We start from the raw sequence: 19,422 nt of genomic DNA on the forward strand, positions 1-19,422 counted from the left end.
GCAACAAAACCCTGGCAGGCGTTCATATTTCTGCTCAACCCGAATGAATTATCGGTCGTAATCATTTCCCTTTTTGGCCCCCGATGTGCAATGCAAGTCAGTAGCCGAGGTGTCCTGGCACACGTCGCCGAAGACACAGAGTCACCCCGTAACACGGGGTATTGGGACCGTATTGCTAGCGGTATGTCGTTTCTGGACCCACAACAACACAGCATGGCGCACTCCCAGCCCTTCCCTCCCTATGGGTGGTGTTTTCCTGGTCTTCGCGTGCCAGCTCTTGAATCTCCGTAGTGATCACTTCCTTAAAGTCAACGACGCGTGCTTACTGCTGCACAACGTTCGACCCTGACGCTCCTCAGGGACTTGCTTGAAGCATAGCTCAAAAAAACCAAAAGGTAGGAAGCAGCCACGGAGTCAGCTGTTAATGGAAAGTTGGTGGGAAGATGGATCTCTCCCCAACAATGTTGTATGCACTACCTCAAATTGGAATGAATACCTAGGGCCACTCGTTTACGGTGTTCAATGAATTTTAAATGCCGGTTCATTAGTCTACTTGTGGCTGTGTTTTTACAAATAATCTGCAACTGCGGCAGACCAATGCGCAACTTCTGGAGTCCCGAGTTGGCGGAAGCCACTCCTCGCAAGGCGAACACGAGACCAATTAGCCCACTGCCAAGCAAATCGTTGGCAGACTGTCTCATCTGTCCAGTGTCATACCTGCATTCAAGGGACAAGTTTGATATATTTGGGGTCTGCTGTTACGGCAGTTTCGATGCCGCTAGCGTCAAAGTTATGTTACCGACGCTGGTAACGAGTTGGGACCAAGAAGAAAACAGACGGCAACAAGGGACTTGTGGTATTAATATGTGCCTGCTTGCCCCGAAGTCCATTTGGTCCAGCGAGTGAACGGAGTCAACGTAAGAAACGGCGTGGTGAGCAGAAGCATACACGTAGCATGGGGGGGCCTTTAGAGTGACAAGAGAACAGGAAACAGACAGCGATGTGCGATGGAAAGTTTGAGTGCGACCAGTTTTATGCAGCGACATTGGCATGCTCAGCAAATTTATTCGCACTGTAGTGGGGACCCCAAGCTATCTCAAATGAGCGACGTCCCTGCAGTACCATTATCTGCACTTCGTACCATTACTTTGTCTGCAGGCGCCGAGTACCCAACCACATTGGACGTTCCCTCGTCTATTTGACCAACTCTCCTTACGTGACCGCGCCTCCAGACAACGAAGTATCCTGTCGCAAAAATTCAATCGAATCGCTTTGGTCTCGTTGGCAGTTTCCTACCGAAAAGGAAAATTTTCCACTGTTCGCCATTTAGTTTTGAACAGTGGCGGGCTGTCTGCCCGCCGTTCTGGATGCTCGAAGGTGGCTATGCTGGCAGCAGCAGCATGACACACTCGCTAGCAACGAGAGCGTTAGATCAGTTTTTCCGTTTTGTCTGGCAAAGTTGCCAGCGATTTTCTTGGATATCTGAATTGCGTGGTTGTCTAAAACTTTGTGTCAGTTAGTGAACGCCATGGCTACTGTTTGTCCTCGACGAGGCTGTGGCTACCCGCGAGCCTTCTGTGGACGTCCGGCATATCTATTTTCGATTTTCCTGTTTTTTAGTAATGTACTGAAAGAATTAGCCAGCGCAGAGCCAGAAAGAGTGCACTTCAAAAAGGAACAGACCTTTACGGGTCTGGACCACCAGGGTACAAAGCTGGGTCGCGTTCATCCAAACGAGCGTGGTAGTCTCAGGCAGTCCTCTGAAGCAATCGATCGAGCGACCGAGTTAGCATCAGACAGGCGTGCTGTAGACAGTGCTCGCGATACTTTGGTGGATGACGGTCCTTCTCCCCTCGGCGAGGGAAGTCACACTGCAGACACATCCCCGCCGGAGCGATCTCCACGAGACCTTCAGGCTCCTCAAGGGTTCACGAACTTTCCTTGGGCTTCTTATATCCCCCAGGGAGTAAATCCTTTTGGATGGCAACAGTTCGTGCCAGTTGGGGGAAGCGCTTCCTCAAGGCAGAATCAGGTAGGTGCAAGTCCAGCATCGCCGTTTCCCACCTGGCAGCAATTCGTGCTGCCGATGGTAAGCCGGGAAAGTGTACCAAGCCAACAAGCTGCAAACCAGAGTGTTGGTTCCAACTGGCAACAGTTTGTTCCAGGTGGATCCGGAACTCCGGCCTCACAGAACACACCAAAACTGGATGAGACTCCCGGCTTCAATTGGCGGCAATTCGTTCCCAGTGGAGTAATCCCCGCATTCGACCAGGGCAAACGGCAGTCTCCGGCAGCCGAAGATAAAGGGGAAGCAACTCCGGAGACTACGGACGAAAAAAGCCAAAGCCAGGAGCAGCCCGCTGATACCAGAAGGCTTCAGATAAGCCTGCCACTAATTGCCCCGATTCCCATATATGGAGCGAACCCCTGGCCGCTGAGCAACGCGCAGCAAGCGCTGCAGCAGATGGAGAGCCAAACATGGCAGTCGCTCCAGCAACGTCTCTTGCCGGACCCACTGCAACTGCCCCTGCTACCGTTCCAAATGCCACAGGCACCGCTGATGCCGTTGCCCCAAGGGGCTCCGCAACAGCTTTACACAATGCAGCAGCGCTTGCAGGAGATGCAGAAGCAAGTGACGGCGGAGTTGCAGCAGCAGCTCGAACCACAACTCCAACGTCGGTATGTGTGGTCGACTCCCAACGGTGGGGTTGCCTATGGTCGATTCGGTACAGCATCAGCCTCTCGTTTCTGGAACTCTTCTCAATCTCGACAGGAAGGACCAGTGCTACAGCAACAGTCTCAGCAACTTTTGCCACCAGTCGCAACCCAACAACAGCAGCAGTCGGAAAGCTCAAAGGATGGTCAAACACCACCACCCCAAACCCCTTTACCGTCAGGAGGCCCTCCAGTCGATCTCCTCTCTTCTTTGATGAATGACTTGGAAAAGGAGAAAGGGAACACAGAGGGTGAAGCCCCTGACGACGGGCTCCCTGAACTTCTGCGGCCCGAGCTACTGGGGGACGACCCTAGAGCAGCACGTAGCTCAGACCGCCAGAAGGACGCCTCCCCAAAAAAGGAAACACCGGCTCGACAAAGACTACGGCGGCTTGGCCGAAACCTCGCCAGTGTCGCTGAAAGCGAAGAAAAACGCTTCGAGGATCAGGACAGGAAGACCAGCAGCACTGCAGAAAGAGACCTCCAAGGCGGATTCTCCTGGCAGCAATTCATCCCTTCCTGGACACAATTTGTTCCTCCACAAGTTTTTGGGCGCCAAAATGCAGAGCCAGCACAGGAAACTCAGGGACAGCGCTCGAACGGTATGGGTTCACGCACAACACAGCGCGACACGGCGTTTGAAGAATTGTTGGTACGGCAGCAGCAGCTGGAACAAGAGATGAGAGACATTCAAGCGGATCGAGAGGAAACTGACTCAGAGCAGTCACCGAACACCCTGGAGAGGCAGTCTGAAGTTGGGATTCAGGTAGAACCGTCTACAGCTCCCAAACAGGCAGATGAGAAACTCTCACGGAATGCAGCTAAGCTGCAGGCGCTGCACCAAGCGCAAGCTGCTGAATTGAAGGCGAGGCAGGAAGAAAGATGGAGTGAGTTGCTTGAGCAACTGAAAGAAGAAAACGACGAGCTGAAACAGAGGCAGCGTGAACAGATACAGCAACTACAGGAGTGGCAACAACAGCGTGCTCGTGAGCAAGCGAACCAGCTAAGCGAAAGACAGGAAGAAGAGTGGACGGCTTTGAAAAAGAAGCAAGCACTTGATTTGCAGAAGATTCAAAGGCGGCAGGCTGCCTTGGCCGCCCGTGTTCAGCGGGATCAGACTATCCAAATGCAGCAGCTACTAGCGCAGCAGCAGCAGCAGCTGGATCAGGCAGAACGGTTGCATCAGCTTCAGGATGCTCTAAAAGAACAAGAACGAGACATAGCCTACCAACTTCAAATGATAGAGAAGGAGAGACACGAGCACATTGAGCCACTCATCGCGAACACTGGGGAAACGCGACCAACAGAAGAGCCAGAGACGAAAGAGGGAGATGACAGCAGACTGTCGTTTCAAGAAGAGGCAACTATATATGAATCGACGCCAGAAGAGAAAAGAGGGTCGGGTCAGGAGCAAGGTCAAACAGGGGAACAGAATGGAGAGACAAGAGACGAGGAATCCATGACTAAAGAGGAGAGAGAATCGACTGAGACGGAAGAGGAAGTGACCCCGCTGTGGGGGACGTCAGAATCAGTAGCATCTCAAGAGGAGCGAATAAACGGGATTACTGGTGAACCGAAGCAACCGGCAAAAGAGCAATATGCGTCTAGGGATGGCAGCCAGCAGCAGGAGTATCCTTCCTTGTTGCCGGAAGACGGTGTGGAGGGGACAGGACAGGGGGCGTCAGGGAATATTGGTAACGCTGTCGACGGTTTGTTTCAGGGTGCGGAGCTAGTCCGTGACGAGGACTCTATCGCGGCATATGGCGACTCTTCCGGCCTCGAAAAAGACGATGGTGAGCCAGAAGGGCCATTGTCTTCGAGCGACGCAACGGGAGTCGACAGCGCTGATCGTGGAGATGTCCCACTGCACGAACAAACGGAGAAACGGGATGAAGAACCCTCTGAGATTAAGCATGAACTAGAAGTGGAACAGGGAGCTGACGACTCACTACACAACTTCGATAAGCTTCAAGACAGCCTTCCAGAAGACATCAAAGACTTGCGATTTGATCAGGAAGCGATAGAACCATCAGAGCAGTTGCTTGGAGTGCCATACAACGAGATGGTAGATGCTGTCTGACTCTAACGGATCCGAGCCGAAGAAAAAATACCGATTTCTTCCGATAAAGCGATTGTATCGTGACTCCACGTCATTTATGTCGTGCTCCAAAATGTGTCCTTGCACGTTGTTGTCGGTGAAGGGCCCACGTGGAAGAAACATGGTCCTGCGGTCTCCAGTAGTGGTTTCCTCTGCTGGTGCCCGTAGAATCTTTGGTGAGCTGTGGACTGAAGACAAGAGAACTCGAACTAAGAATAATGTTCTTCCGCTCACACAAGTTCGTTTTCCGCCAAGATGCTACTTAACGAGTTATAACTCTTCGACGCGGTTTCACTGGGCTCGTCAAGTCTACACTCGCCACCTGTTCTGTGCACACCTAGTTGCCGACGATCCTCTCTTTGGAAAACGAAGTCAGGTCCATTTTTTATCACCTTTGATGTTCCTCGACATGTTTGCTTTATTCACCCGTATCCTAGGCACAGAACAAGCGATGGGGCTCTGTAATACGGGTCACCTATCCCCGCTTACTGCCGGTCGCCTCATGTTACGCATTTCTGTATCACACTGGGGTGTTTGGTCAACGGCATACCAGTGAGGATTGTACAAAATCCGCTGGTCGCTCAGAGATCTACAAATTGTCAAAAAATTGATTGTTGCACGAAGAGATCGCTAGCTCTGTTTCCTCAGTCTCATGTTCCTTAGAACACAGGACAACACCGAAACGTTCACGGGGTGTGGAGCGACGCGACCTACGTGTCCGCGAAGTGCCGCAACACCATACCCACGAGTGAACATATAGAAATCGCAGTGTTATTCAGGAAGTCTTAACAAGGCCTCCTGCGTCCGATCGCTTTGCGCGTGAGCGAGCGGCAGATCTCCTGAGACCTGAATGTCGAGGGTGCACCCCTCGTCGATCCGCTGGAGCTTCATGTATCGAGTGGCAGAAACTACGTGTCCATGTGTGCATTCACAAGACGAAGCAACCGAAATTTTTCGGTTTTCCGGATGGTCCCCGCTGGCACGGTCCCTTCCTGTCTAGGCGGGGATGATTGGACGGGCTGTTTGCCGTTCTCCGTTACGTGTAGACGGTCTTCTATACAGGCTGTGATATCGTCAAGCACCTCAGTGGAAGTGCGATAAACTTCGTCTCCCTTCTGAGGAGCACCTGACTCCAAAATGTACTCCCACGCTCCCATGTTTCCGCCTTCCCGGCCTGATGCAAACTCTGAACGTACAACACAGTCGACAGTAGTGATTACCCGTCATTCAAAAGAACTCTAGTCTCGCTCCAAGAGGACACTGGAACTGGAGCGGTCGCAAACCGAGTCCACAGGCCAGATCAACCAGCTTTCCTCCATTTCTCCCCTTTATACATGTGTATGTCTTAGTTGATTGACAGCACCTAAAAATGTTGTGTATGCTGGGAGAGAGCAGCAAACTCGAACGACGGTTTGGCGGTGTTTTTGCTTCAGCCACTTCCTCAGTGTCCGGCGTTTGTCCTCCTGCATCGGTACGTCTGCTCACTCACCCTTGAAGGCTTTCTCCAGTCGCTCTCGGAAGTCCATAGACACCTACGAGAAAGCAGAGTTGGAGTTCAGAAAACGTGTACAGCCGCAAAGGCTTTTGGGACACCAAAGCGCGCCTCTCTAGTACCTCGTTCGCGGCTTCTACAGGATGACGCTTCCCCATGCTCCAGACGCTTCTGGTTTCCTTTTTGCCGCTGGCCCTCTCCGGCGAATCACTCCCGTCGGCTTAAACGGGTGTCTTTCAGCAAAAAAAGGAGCTCCCGGTTCGTCAGCTCTCGAGAAAACTGCGACCGTTGATGCTGAATGGCGTGACAGATGCTACGTCTGAGATGATTTTATGAAGGCTCTAGGAAAAGGCGCCCCTCGCTGGACCCACGACTCTCACCTTGCCGAACTGCAGAATATTTTCGGGTTGCCTGCTTCTCCAAAACTGGCAAAACTTGGCGAAGACTGCAGCATAGAGAAGTAGAAACACCGCGGGCACGGCAGAGCAGTCGTCGTTGTCTGATTGTTCCGCGTCCTGCGCATTATCTTCGCTCGACACGATTGCGTCAGATTGCTTGGAGAAGTTGTGGAAGTCGGAGGGCATCTTTTCAAATGAACTGTCCTCGGAGAAGCTTGACTCATCGCAGGCAAAGAGGAATACGTCGAGAAGACGGCGATCCATCATTTCGAGAAGCCATCCGACGACGTTGATGCCTGCGAGAGTGCGTTCGACGGTTCAGAGAAACACAGAATGTCCGCGCTCGAATTGCTGCCCCAAAACCGAAACAAGCCACCGATGAAAGGCGGTGTGTTCGCTAAAACAAAAACAGCCACGAGCGTCCTGTTCGGTGAACACCAAAGGACGCCCGTGGATATTCCCAAGTCACACAGAAGAAAAGGCTTCGCCGGCAGCCTGCCTCAGAAGGTGCTAGCTCTTCGCGATGCACGGACTCCACGGTCGCTCCAACCACAGGGTCTCCGTCAAACACTACACAGCGAACGCGTCGGTTTCATTATACGTCAAGTCACACCACGCAGATCGCGGCGAGTTAGGAGCCACGTCCCCGCTGCTAACAAATGTCAGGTCTAGGCGAGAGCGTTTCTCTTGGTCGAAACAGGAGCGGCGGCCAGAAAAGCTTGAGACAGTCTCGCTCTCCCGGCACCCGCGCAAAACTGCTCGAAGAGGGCGTACGCGGCGTGCGCGACTCTCCCTTGCTGATCTAAATCGACGGGGCGAGGCAGCTTCAAGCGAGATCTTTGGCTCACTTGTTGCGGCGAAAGGCATCCAAAACTGCTCATCGCGGCTTTCTTGGAGAAGACGCTGGGCGACGGCAGGGAACCGCTGTCCAAGAAAAAGCAGGCAGTCTGCCCCCAAGCAGCCTGCGCCCCGGAAATCATGCAAGGGGTGCTGGAAGCCAAGCTCGCCCCAAGAGGATTCCTGGAGCTCGAAAGGGCCGGCCTCACGCGACCCAGTGAGAAGGCGCTCTTCATCCTGTTCTGCTGGGTGCCTTGCGCGAGGCAGGTTTGCGACCTGCCTCGGCCGCGCGTCTCTTGCTGGGCCTGTTGAGCCAGCGAGAGACATCGAGTTCTCTGCTTCCTGCGCGAAGGAGGCGGCTCCGGCTGCAGAACTGGAATCCGAACAGAGGGCGGCTGAGGTCGAGTTCTCGCTATCCGGAGAGAGGCAAATGGAGGAAGAGGAAGACAGACTGTTTGAGTTCGGGGAAGTCAGGAGAGAAGAAGTTGTCCCTAAGAGTTGGGGCGTTCTGCTGGGGCGTTTCCCCACAAGGGACGAGCAGCAGTGGAAGGATGGCGGCAGCGGTTTGTCGAAAAACAGACGCCACATGCGTTCCAGTCGCTGTCAAGCACAAGGCACCCACCCCAGAGAAACACACAGCGAGCAGCATCTCCGACATGTGCCGCTGGAGAAAACCGGAGAGCGCGGCACCGAGGCGCCGGCACAACCCCGCTCAAACACACCCGCGACTTCGGAGCGCCTCGAGTCGAGCCTACCGTAAAAGCCGCGGCGGCGAATCCCCTTCCCGTGTCCCCCAGCAGGCCTCGCCTCAGAGTGGGCCAGGCCAGGGCGGGAGCAGCAGCTAGGAGTGAGCCTGCCGGGGCAAGATCGGAGGGAGAGACCTAACGCGTCTGAACCCGACACAGGTGTTCAGTCTCGCTGGAACGTACTCTGTGATTCTTGGCGCAATTCGGTTCGAAATGCTGGCGGGCGCGCGACTTGACGGAATTTGTCGCTTCTTGCTTCCGACGAATCCGTCGCAGAATGTCCACGAGGCGACCGCGGTGAGCGAGCGACCGCACCGTGCACTCGGCGCAGATGAGTTGACACAAGTCCTCGACTGGCACGGCAGAGCTGTAGAGACTGGCCGCGATCCCCTGCGCACACGCGACAAACGTGCTAGCATACTTAAGATGACTGCGGCAGAATCGAACCCACTGCACACGTCAGTACGACTCGTTCTTTCCAACTTTTCACGGGCGCCCTCCACGAAGACACCAATGGAACCGAAGCGCGGAGCTGGTACCCTCGCCTGTCTCCTTTTTTTGTCGGACAGCAAAGTGCGCTGCTGGCAAGGAACACAGCTGTCCACGCTGCATCTTCCACGGAGGACCGCCACGTCCCCGCGGACTGTCCTTGCGCCGCGTGTGTGTGTGTGTGTGTGTGCGGAAGAAACAAGAGGGAAACGCATCCACACCAGCTGCAACCGTCTGTTGCCCTCCAGAGATCCACTCGATACCAGCGGAAAGGCCTAGAGAGTCACAGAGCGCTGAGTCGCCATGCAAATGCGCGTGTCCCGTACCGTGGACGAGGACCGCGTCCTGAGGAGTTCTTCGACGGCCACCGCCTGCCGAGCAGCCGCTAGCTGGCACGCCGGGCCGTCGGGGTTCGGATCGCTGCGGGAAGTTTTATCGGGTAGAGCAGGTTTGAGTCCCCGCGGAAAGCAGGGATACCGGTTAAGAAGACGCTCAAGCTGCGACATGCCTGAAAAAACAGAAGGCCGCGCGCGAGTTTTTGAAACGCGTTTGGGCAAGTTGAGAGGCACGCGCAGCCTTTCGCAGGAGTCGACCACGAGTGCTTGCCCTCCCTCGTCAGTTTCTGTAGGGCCCTTTCACTCGAAAAGGAACGCCTCCACATCGTCCAGTAAACACGAAAGCGTCTGTTCAGCACACTCCGCCGATACAGTGGAAAACATCGGCGGGGGCGTTTGCCTAATTTGTGTCGCCGTGTGAAAAAGTAGCTTTGTCGCGATGCAGGTAACCGCGGGAGGGCTTTGTAGAGTGTCGCGGCCCAGATCCCAGCGGTGTCAGAGTTACGCCCGCCCGTCGAGTGCTTCACCTGGCAGAGAGCGTTAAGGCTAACGCCGCCTGAAACAGGACTTGGACCGGAGCAGATGTCAATCTGAAGAAGACGCACAGCCCGGTTTGTCCAAGAGCGTACCGGTAATAAGAGAAATAACGACGTTCAGCGCCGCCCTGTACAGACGGTGCACAAACGCGCGTAGGGACGCGAAGACGGAAAAGAAGCCCATCTCGGTATCCACGGGGTCACAGGAATCCTCTCTTGAAGTGAACTGCAGCAGCCAGAGGCCGGAGTTGGACCTGGAAAAACGTAATCCTCTCAGGTGGAAGAACAGGAAAAACCGCCACGGCCTGAAGCTCGGGAATGAGTTGCATGAAGGCCTCCGCGACGGGACCACGAGCGGTTGCCCGAGGCGCAACGAAGCGTCACGGATAGGCGTGCATTTCCGGAGTGCTTACCAACGGAAACCTTCGAACTGAGTCCTCAAAACACCATGGCGGAAAAGCAAGTGGAACCCACCGTTCATCCGGAAGAGAGTTTCAACTCTCGGACCAAGCAGGCATGCAAAAAGAAGACGGAGGCAGATGAATACGCCACGCAACCCAAGCATGAGGAAAACATATATAGAGAGAGATATATATAGGTAGACGTGTGTACAGATGCGCACGCCCATTTATGTCCACGTGTAGATATTTTGATCCTTTAACGAGTGCGGCGCGTCAGCTGTACCCGCCCCCCTGAACAAGTTGTTACAGAGAGGACTACACAATGACTCGCATCGCTATCCCTCTAGCGGGTCCTGAGTGTTTCAGCCACCAAGTGGCTTTTCGGAGGGCTTCTCTGCAATTTGTCTATTTTCCGCAACCGTCACATCGCGCGGTGGCCCATAAACAGCGACCCGAGTCCTCTGCCACATTTGCCATTGGTGCTGAGGAAACACACTGGTACATCGGTGCAGAGACAAGGGGTAAAAATCTGACACCCGGAAACCCAGCCCTCCTAATTGTGGATTTTGAAAAAATGCAAGCACGACACGTACACCGCGTCTGCGAAACTCGGAATCGGGTTCTCGTTCGCGGAGGACTGAATGAATCTTAGTTCAGCCAGAGCAGTTCCGCAGCTCTATTGCCTTTCTAGTCACGTCGAGGGGAGGTGCACTCAATAACAGAAAGGGACGATAACAACTAAAAGCGAACGTCGTTGGTCCTTGCGTAAATGATTTGCGATTCTGCATGCAGCTGCAAGCTGCCAGTGCCACTGTGATGGATCAACAGTCGACGAAGAGGCATTCCCGAAGGCTCGGGACTGGCGCAAGTATTTTCAAGTTTCCCTCTAACTCCAACAAAGAGGCAGGGCATGTTTGCCTTCCGTTTTCTCCCTTTTTGCTAGAGGACATCTTTTGTAACCTCGCGTTCATATCCAGACCAAAGTGATCGCGTCGACTCCGACGAAGTGTGTCTCTGCGAACTTCCCTCGCGTGGCATGCACGGCCGTCCACGCTGTGTGACCGTGCACGGCGTCAAGTTGACTGCACATCTCCTGGGTGAACCGAGGGCCAGGGAAACGAAGAGACACTCACAACCTCAAGTAGATAACCCTCTGGTAATTGTCGGTTCCCCAAAATAGATCAAAGACGGACGCTCCCTTCGGCGGCCGTTTCTCACGCGCAACGGGTCCCGCCGGGTCACTCAGGCTGCAGGTTGACGCGCCGCTGGCCCGAGGTCACTAAGTTGCAAGTGGTGTGACAAAAAGTTTTATCCCCAACTGTGCTCGAGTGGACATACGTTTGCATCCACTTGGAAGTGGAGCTGGCGGTGTTTGTAACTGATGGCGGCTGCAGCATGTCTTGCCAACGCGTGGTCCGGCTACGAGCTCCTGGAGTATCAGCTGCATCAATGTGATCGAAGTCATGCTCCAGTGAACCCAGCGACCGCTTGCTCCATACTACGGCTGATTCTGCATTTCTGAGCGTTGCTTTGCAGTCGGAAATAGGAAAATGGGCGTACAGCACGAGCTCGCTGTCAACACCGAGTCAGCTGTTTTAAACTTGCAGGCAATGGACCGAAACAAGGCTGTGGTCACTACCGCCAAATGTGGTGTTGTTGGTACCAAATCCCTGAAACCAGAAGTCTGCAAGACCAGTGGCAAATCTCGCGGTTGATTGCATTGCACCGGAGAATATATGGAAGGGGCCTGTCAGAAAGGCGTTGTAACACGGCCACCGTCACTTCGTGAACAGCTTTGGAGGTTGGGGGCATCGTGCGTCTAACTCGAGAGTGTAGGTCTTTTCCCTGAACTGGTGAATGCCGCTTTCGTGCCCCGGATCGATCGTGGTGACTCTTAGGTGGTAAGACGAACACAGCCATTTACAACCACGGAATGTCAATGTGTGTACCCCCATCGCTTGGGTTCTTCTAGAGGAACGAGGAGCCGGCGCAGCTGCCACACGACGAATCAGCTCGGCCATTTTCCTCGTGTTCTATGCACCAGACCGCTTTAACGGTTTGTGAGTGCGAGTCTGCCAGACTCTTGATTTTTCCTGAAAGACGGCACACTGCAGTTCCTCGGACCTTACCGGACTCGTTTAACAGGGAAAGCGTCAGCAGGTATGGAGAATCTCAAAACATAAGCACAAGACATCGAACTCATGATGCAGGTGTTCAACGGGGACACTAAATAAGAACAGAGATGTACCGTAAAAGGATCCAGAGGTGCCTGCAAGTGGCATTGTCGATATTTTCCTGCCTACAACACGTTCTTTGGGTTTTCTTGATGCGAAAAACACCGTGTTCGCTAGGGCAGTGGTAAAGTGCCAACGCTTCCCTGTTATCAGCGTCAGCCGTGGTTCTCAGCCCTAGCTTTCTCAGTTCGGGTTTGAAAGTTTATCGTTCTTTTCGGCTGCAACGCTGCAGAGACACAGGTCACCCCAACTTAGGGAAGCATCGACCGGGAACGTTCCGGACTACCGTTGATGCCCAGCCGCAGAGAAGGCTCTCGTGATTCATACCAGCGCGAGCCACAGCTGCAAGAGGATCAAAATCTTTCTTGCGTAAGTGGCGCACATCAGAGAGGCCGCAGGTTAATTGCACCGCGCAGGACCCCGCAAACGAAGGAACAGGCCTGCGACAAGTGGTCAGCCAAGACTGTTTATTTATTCGTCACTTCAGGTGGCAAACATCGTCGTTGACACGGTTAGGTTGTGTTTTTTCGCCGAGTTTTTGACAGCGCTGGCATCCCCAAAGCCACCGAGACTGCGGCAGATTCGAACCCCGATTCGGAACTGTTTTGGTAAGAGTTTGACATGAGGGCAATTCGGGTCTGAGAACGGACCCTGGGACAAGAGAAAGACGTTCACAGAAAGGGAAGAGAAGGGAGGTGGCTCCGCGGCCGATTTTCAGCTGCCCTCTCGATGTTCACGATGCGAGGCGCTCCTCCAACGCCGCATTCTCATCTACTCCTCACCCCCTAGATTCGTCCACGTAACAAACTAAACAGTGATTCCATGCGGCAACTTGAGGCCGACGACGTCGGGGCAACAACCGCGCGTAGGAGGCAGAGGCCTGCCTCGAGAAGTCGTTCCGTTCACTGAAGAGGTTGGGTTCGGAACTACCGAACTCCTCATAGAAGAGAACTGTGCCGTACTCGTCACAGGTAGAAGTAGCGGCGCGAGTTTCACCCCGAATGAAGTCCACAAACTGCAGAACTGCCTGCTGCTGAGCCTACACTTGGGTCGCAAGGTCTTCCAAGGAAGACTCGACGGGCGACGACTCGACGAGAAAACGCTGCGCTCCCGCGGTGCGTGCTTCTACCAGGAATGAGGTGCCGTTTGCTCGGATGCTCCGGCCTTCTCCCGTGTGTGCCTGTGTGCATGCATTCACTGGGGGCCGCCCTCCAAAAATCGGATTTTCTCGAAACATTTTCAAGGTGCCGCCGGAGCATTTTGATCATCTTCACTTTTGCCGAAAGCTTTCTCGAGAAGCACCTGGGCCTGGACCCGTAAGAGTACGTGTATAGTCCGCAAAGTTTTTCTGTGGAAACTACTGGGACGATCCTCAACACCGCCGCCATCAAGGCCCCGTGAGAACAGATTGCACTCCTGTCCTTCATAGCCCGCGCACAATCTCGAAAGATAACATTCCAAGTCTTCCGTAACGCTGCAGTCGTCACCCCTTCTTGTTGCGGTCGTTAAACGCGCACACCGTTTCCATTTTCACTCAGAAGGGTGGCCCGCCTGTCCGTGCCATTCTGCCGCGGGTTCTTGCTTGGCCGTGGGATTTTTCCCATTTATCACGGGAAATCCACATGGCCGCGCTTTCATTGTTTTTGTCCCATTTAGTCGCCACATGGCTCTCGCTTGCGTACGTCGAATGAACCGTAGGTCACGGCCGTGAAATACGTCGTGTGCCGCAAATACTCCTGCCGGAAACGGTCTGCAGCTGCTGTTCCTGTATCAACCCCTGTGTGGATGCGTCCTCTTTTTGTCTTCAGAAAGCTCTCGGAGATTTCCTGTATCTGGAGCGGTTCCAGTTCGTGTCAAGGATCGAAAATGGTGAGTTTCCCTCCGCCTGGGTTCCGCATTTTGCCCGGTTCCCAGCCCAAACCAAAGACCTACCGTGCTTTTTCGGGTCTCGCGAAACAGACCTGCATCACAGGGCTTTTGACGGCATCGAGAGGACCGCAGGCCAAAGTTCAGCACATCGGACGTCGCATGTGCGCTCTCCGCTGATTCCACAGGTTGACACCGCGGGGGCGAGTGCGACGGAGGTGGGCCCCGCCAGCCCTCACAGCTCGGAGCCTCCGGCAGGGACGAAACGGCGACAAACGCTGGGCGCGCACGAACTTCGCGACCTTCAGGAAGGGAAAGCACTCGGTGACGCTGCCGATGACAGCCAGCCTGCGGACGACATGAAGCAGGCGGATGCGGCCACACTGCAGAAGAGACAGTAAGGAGAACCGAGCGGCCTTTGCGGTGACTCACCACTGTGTGGAGTCTGGTGACGGCTTTTCTTTCCCGCGGGTTCTTTTGGCGATGGCTGCATCTCCCACGCAAGTCCGTCTCTGGAGTGTCTTGCTTCCTGTGCGATTCCAGATTTTGCAGTGTGGGGCGCGACCCCTCATATAAATGCGCCAGACTGAGACAGATGTAGCTTGTATGTTACCGGGATAGCTTTTTGCCGAATCGAAATCTCCATGCGCTAACTTTTTCGAGTCCAGAGCAGTCGCAGTGACCTCGCCAGCGGCTTACAGAGCTTTCCGCCTGGAGCTCGTTTTCCGTTGAAGCCACGGCCGCTCGGAGAAGGGAAAGGGCGTTTGCGCCGTACACATCTGCAGGTTCTCCGTGAATGACGTGGTGTTCCGACTCATGCACACAGACGCCTGCGGGTGGTTCGTTCCGGCACCGCCGTCCCCACCCCGGCAGCAGACGCGGCGACTGTCTCGCCCGCGACAACGGGAAACCCGTCTTTGGCCGAGAAGCCTGGTGAATCGCCGAAGCCAGTGGAAGAGGGAACCTCTCCAGAGAACACCAACGAACAGGTAAATGCCCTCTGTTAACACTGCACCAGAGTGCTCTGGCGATCTTACGGTGCAACGTCTGTCGTCAGCCAGACCGAATTTTTGCGGGCGTTTGGACTGCATGGCTATCCCCGCGTGTGGCAGCGTTCGCCTTTGATTCTTCGCTAAGCATGTGACTGCTGTGCAGGCGGCTCCGTACTTCGTGAAGGTTTCGATGAAATGAGACTAGGCACGCCATTCACGGTCATGGCGCGTGCTGTCGAGGGAATGTCGGGGCGATGTCGGCTTCATTCCTGAGTCTGGTTGCGTGCCCTCGGGCGCGCGTACGAGAGGAGAGAGACAACTCACGCTGGCGCCTCTCACATCAGTCGAAAGCTTTTGCGTGGTTTCATGTGTTTCGCAGGCCAAGAATACAAACAGAGCTGAGGGGGAAGGAGCAACAAACGGTGCTCCTGCGTCGTCTGAAAACGGGAAAGAGGGAGAGAGGGCATCGCCGCAGGAGCAGAGCGCGACGACTGGACTGCTCGGGACAGCGGAAATCAAGAGCGTCCCGACTTTCAGCAGCGCGTTTGCCTCGCTAGTAAGTTCCTGCAACGCCCGTGTCGCTGGCGTGCATACAGTGGGTCATTTGTGACGCGCAAACATCGCGGAGGCTCCTGGGCAATATGTGAACTGTAGTGCAGGTTACCCTTTTCATTCGTCGTGCTGTGGACTCCGGCTCCATCCAAACTTTAGGAATGCCGCCTTACGCGTGAAACGCCTTCTGCGTCTGTGGGTGCTCTGTTCAGTCCAAACAGCCCCAGTCTTCTTTCTTCCTCCTGTCGCCGCCTCAGTCGAGCACGGGTGGAGCCGAAACATCGTCAGGCTCGACGCCGTCGTTGTTCGCCAACTTGGGCGGTTCGTCGTCCCTGTTTGCCACGTCGACAAGCTTCAACGGCAATGAGGAGGGGGCAGATGGCGAGGATGAGCAGAAGCCCGAGGAGCCCAGCGTCATTGAAAACGGTGCGTCTTGGTCGAGCATTCCCTGGCAAACAGGCCTTCGTTGGATTTCGGTTTCCCGGCTTCCGTCATGGGTAACTGCGCAGGTGTTTCGGAATGGTTCACTGGTCACGTGTCTCACGCATCTTCCGGACTTTCCATGCAAGGCTGAAAAAACGAAACAGCCGGTTCCCACCCACGTCCTGGCTTCAGGGACTCTCGCACGGATGTCTGCTTGCGCGTCTGTGCGGCCCAGTCGAACGGGAGGCTTCCGGGTTTTCGCATCCCAGTCTAGAAGTTCCCGGGCAAGCTGCCTCGCGCCTCTCTGCCGGGGACCCTGAAGGGGCCGTCTCGAGGACGCTCGTGGTGTCGTTTGCCGGTTTCTCTGTCTCCCAGATGCCGACGCCGATGAGGAAATTCTCTTCACCGATGTGAGTTGCAGCAGCCTCAGGAGAACGGGACGAAAACGCCTTTCCACATCAGCACGCGCGCCCCTGATGGATTGCCAGCATCCGAGCGTGTGTGAAGCACCTGTCCTGCTAAAGAGCTCTCTTCCTTCTTTGGGGTCGGGCGATGCGTTCCCTGAGTGAGAAGATCTATTTGCCGACTCATTTATACGCATTTTCCACCTTTTCAGCATTTCGTGTGGCAGTCGGAAAAGGGTTTTAAAAGGGGTGTGAGCGGAGCGGTAGCCCCCCGCTAGCCTCCAGAGAGCGGTTCGCCGAATCACACTCTGAACGGAGATTGCGCTGCTGTCGCAAGCTGAAGATGCATTTCCCCTGGATTGGTGTGTGCGCTTCTGGACAGCGAGATTGCCGTATGCAGCGGTTCGACGCCAGTCAGACGGCTTGGGCGCCCAAACCACCCCTGGAGGGACGGGTGCAAATCTCGGCAAGCAAAGTAAGCTTTTTGGCGTCTGTGGGAGTCTGCACAAACACTCTGTGGTCCCATACGAACGGTCAAACCTCCCCGGCAGGGTGTTCGCGTTTCCAACTGGCTAGCTGGCGTATAGCTATCCGCGGCCTCAGGCAGAGCAAGACAAGCGCGCGTGCGCGAGGTGACTCTCGCGTACATTTTCGCGCGCGAGACATCTGAAGCCTTTTGTGTCACTGGGCACGCGCATGCGTGCGCGTGGCTTCTGTCGCAGAGCCCTTTTGAGCATGCGGCAGTTTCCGACTCTGGAAGGCGTGAACAGCCGAGCATCACACTGTCACTGTATGGCTTTTTGGGTTTTTCTCTGCTCAGCGAACGACGGACTGATTTGGAATGTCCTACACTGTATTTCTCTGCAGAAAGAGGAGGACAGCGGGGCGACACGGATTCTGTTTTTCGTACACAGAACGGGACGGCTGCATCTGAACACGCCGTTAATCGCCTCTGTGAACTATGAGCATCCTCTGGATCGAAGTCGTCAGCGCGCCGCTGTGTCCTCCAAGGACGAGAAACCGGATGAGAAAAGCGGCGAGGACCCGCAGACTGAAGACGTGCCAAGGAAAAAGAACACAGCGCAGTTCCTTGGACTCAAGACAGATGCCAGTACGTGCTGCCATCTGCATATCGCCGTCTATGCACGCGTCTGCGTCAGCGCCACGCGATGCAAATTTAGGGACGTTTCGAGAGTCGTAGAGTGTGTTTTGTCGGTTGCCGTGGCATCTGAGTAGTTTTCTCCCGCTGTTGATACGGGTAATGGCAGTAATCCGTAGATTACGTCCGGAACATAGCGGATGCGGAATAACCTCAATGCCGTTGTAGGACATTGAAATCCAGCACGTCTGGCTGTCTGCAGCAGTTTGGCAAGCAGCCAATCGTAGCGGTAGTGCGTAAAAGCGAATTCCAGCGACTGCGCTCGGCCGTCGAGACGGAAGGACAGCGGTCCTCTTGGCCACGGGATCCTTCTGGTCTCCCACCCGACCCCGGACCTGCCATGGACAGCCGTTTGTGGGGAGTCTTTGGGGACTGCTGTGGCACTGCATTGTCGTCTCATTTGATACCACGAGGTCCGGTCTGCGCCGCGAAGGTCCAAGGCTTGGGAGTCTACCAAGATGGCCATTGTGTGTGGCATAACCTGACTGTCTACGGCTTTGTTTTGAGGACCCACAAGACTGATGCGCATGCTGTGACCTGTTGTTCTGTTCCAGAGAGCAGCTCGGACACCACAATTTACCGCATTCGCTTCTCCAACGAGGAGAAGTGTGCAGAGTTTCTCTCTCTGGCGAATGAAAGAAAAACCATGGGCAGGAACCAGTCTCCCACGTCAGCGTGACTGGCTGCTGAGACCTAGAAGTACAGACAGGAAACCCGCTTTCGGCGTTGTGGCGTCTCATTCGGCCTAGGAACGGCGAACAGGCCGTGAAACAGAAACTGCGGGGCAGGCGCCAGCGCCATCCAGGCGTCGTGTCTAGAGAACCATCCTACAGGCCTATGCTGGGGCTCTGTGGTTTGAGCCCACGACCGACTGCAGGAACGTATTTTTCGTGTTCGTTTATCGTTTTTGAATAACTTGCAATGTCAAAGGTATGCTTGGAAGCGCGGACTCCAGTGTTCCTCCAAACGTACGGAGAGCCGACCAGTTTCCCATTTGTACTCTGTCTTGGGATGCACCTCCCTGGACGTCGTTTCTGTCCGACGGCGCCATTCAGTTGCCAGCGCGTCGCCGTGTCTTCGTTGCACGCGCACAGTCTGGTTCATGTCAAATGCGTTTGGTAGCCGGTGTTCTCTGAACACGCTTTCACACTTGAGAGAAGAACGTAACACGCGTACCTCAACCGTCACCGGTACTGCCTTGCCGTCGTAAAGGTTTCCCCGCCGCACTGTTTCCTAGCTCCTCTTCGAACTGCTTAAACGTTCATTTATACCGCTAATGCTGTCACCTTTCTTTGATGTCGCCTTGACTTGCCGCTGGAGTGCCTTCTGGTTTTGTACCTACGTGCTTGCATGCACGTGCGTCTTCGCGGCCTCTATGGAGATGCATACAGCCGCATACGGCTCTTTCATCCATGAAACTGATGGGGAACCATGCACAAGCGTTTTTTGCGGATTAGAAGGTATCTCTCCGCCAGCCGAACATCGGTCCGGGCGAGGCAACCACACGCGCCGCAAGTGGGCCGTTTGCATGGGCACGTGTTAACAAAGTTGTTCAACTCCGCCAAGTGTAGTGTCAGGTGAATTAGCTATCGCAATTGTCGTGCAGGAAGCAAACGCACCGGCAGTCTGAAGATCTGCTAGCGCGGAGCGTCGTTAGTTGCAGCTATTTATCGCCACTGCCCTAGTGTAGCCGGTGTGGCACTCGAGCCTCCCCGCATGCGGGTGACGAGAGACTGGAACAGGCG

The 19,422-nt window shown here is 54.8% G+C and overlaps 3 protein-coding genes across 3 annotated transcripts; 2 read left to right on the forward strand and 1 right to left on the reverse strand.

The window, feature by feature from the left end:
• Positions 1-2,542: 2,542 nt before the first annotated feature.
• NCLIV_028190 (putative glutamic acid-rich protein) lies at positions 2,543-4,795 on the forward strand (the record flags this gene model as incomplete). The annotated part of the gene is made up of 1 exon (XM_003883013.1): positions 2,543-4,795. One exon carries the CDS (start codon positions 2,543-2,545, stop codon positions 4,793-4,795), a length of 2,253 nt encoding a protein of 750 aa, XP_003883062.1.
• A 926-nt stretch (positions 4,796-5,721) lies between these two features.
• NCLIV_028200 (hypothetical protein) lies at positions 5,722-10,127 on the reverse strand (the record flags this gene model as incomplete). Its single annotated transcript, XM_003883014.1, has 8 exons — positions 5,722-5,999; positions 6,303-6,345; positions 6,686-6,999; positions 7,552-8,140; positions 8,470-8,676; positions 9,102-9,283; positions 9,740-9,774; positions 10,060-10,127. The coding sequence occupies 8 exons, from the start codon at positions 10,125-10,127 to the stop codon at positions 5,722-5,724; spliced, it is 1,716 nt and encodes a 571-aa protein (XP_003883063.1).
• Positions 10,128-14,147: 4,020 nt separating this feature from the next.
• On the forward strand, positions 14,148-18,356 carry NCLIV_028210 (conserved hypothetical protein; the record flags this gene model as incomplete). The annotated part of the gene is made up of 8 exons (XM_003883015.1): positions 14,148-14,150; positions 14,336-14,544; positions 14,974-15,136; positions 15,519-15,695; positions 15,904-16,117; positions 16,901-16,993; positions 17,339-17,629; positions 18,232-18,356. The coding sequence occupies 8 exons, from the start codon at positions 14,148-14,150 to the stop codon at positions 18,354-18,356; spliced, it is 1,275 nt and encodes a 424-aa protein (XP_003883064.1).
• Between the last annotated feature and the right edge of the window lie 1,066 nt (positions 18,357-19,422).

Source organism: Neospora caninum, chromosome VIIb, assembly GCF_000208865.1.
Source record: "Neospora caninum Liverpool complete genome, chromosome VIIb".
In the NCBI taxonomy this organism is placed as follows: Eukaryota; Apicomplexa; class Conoidasida; order Eucoccidiorida; family Sarcocystidae; genus Neospora; species Neospora caninum.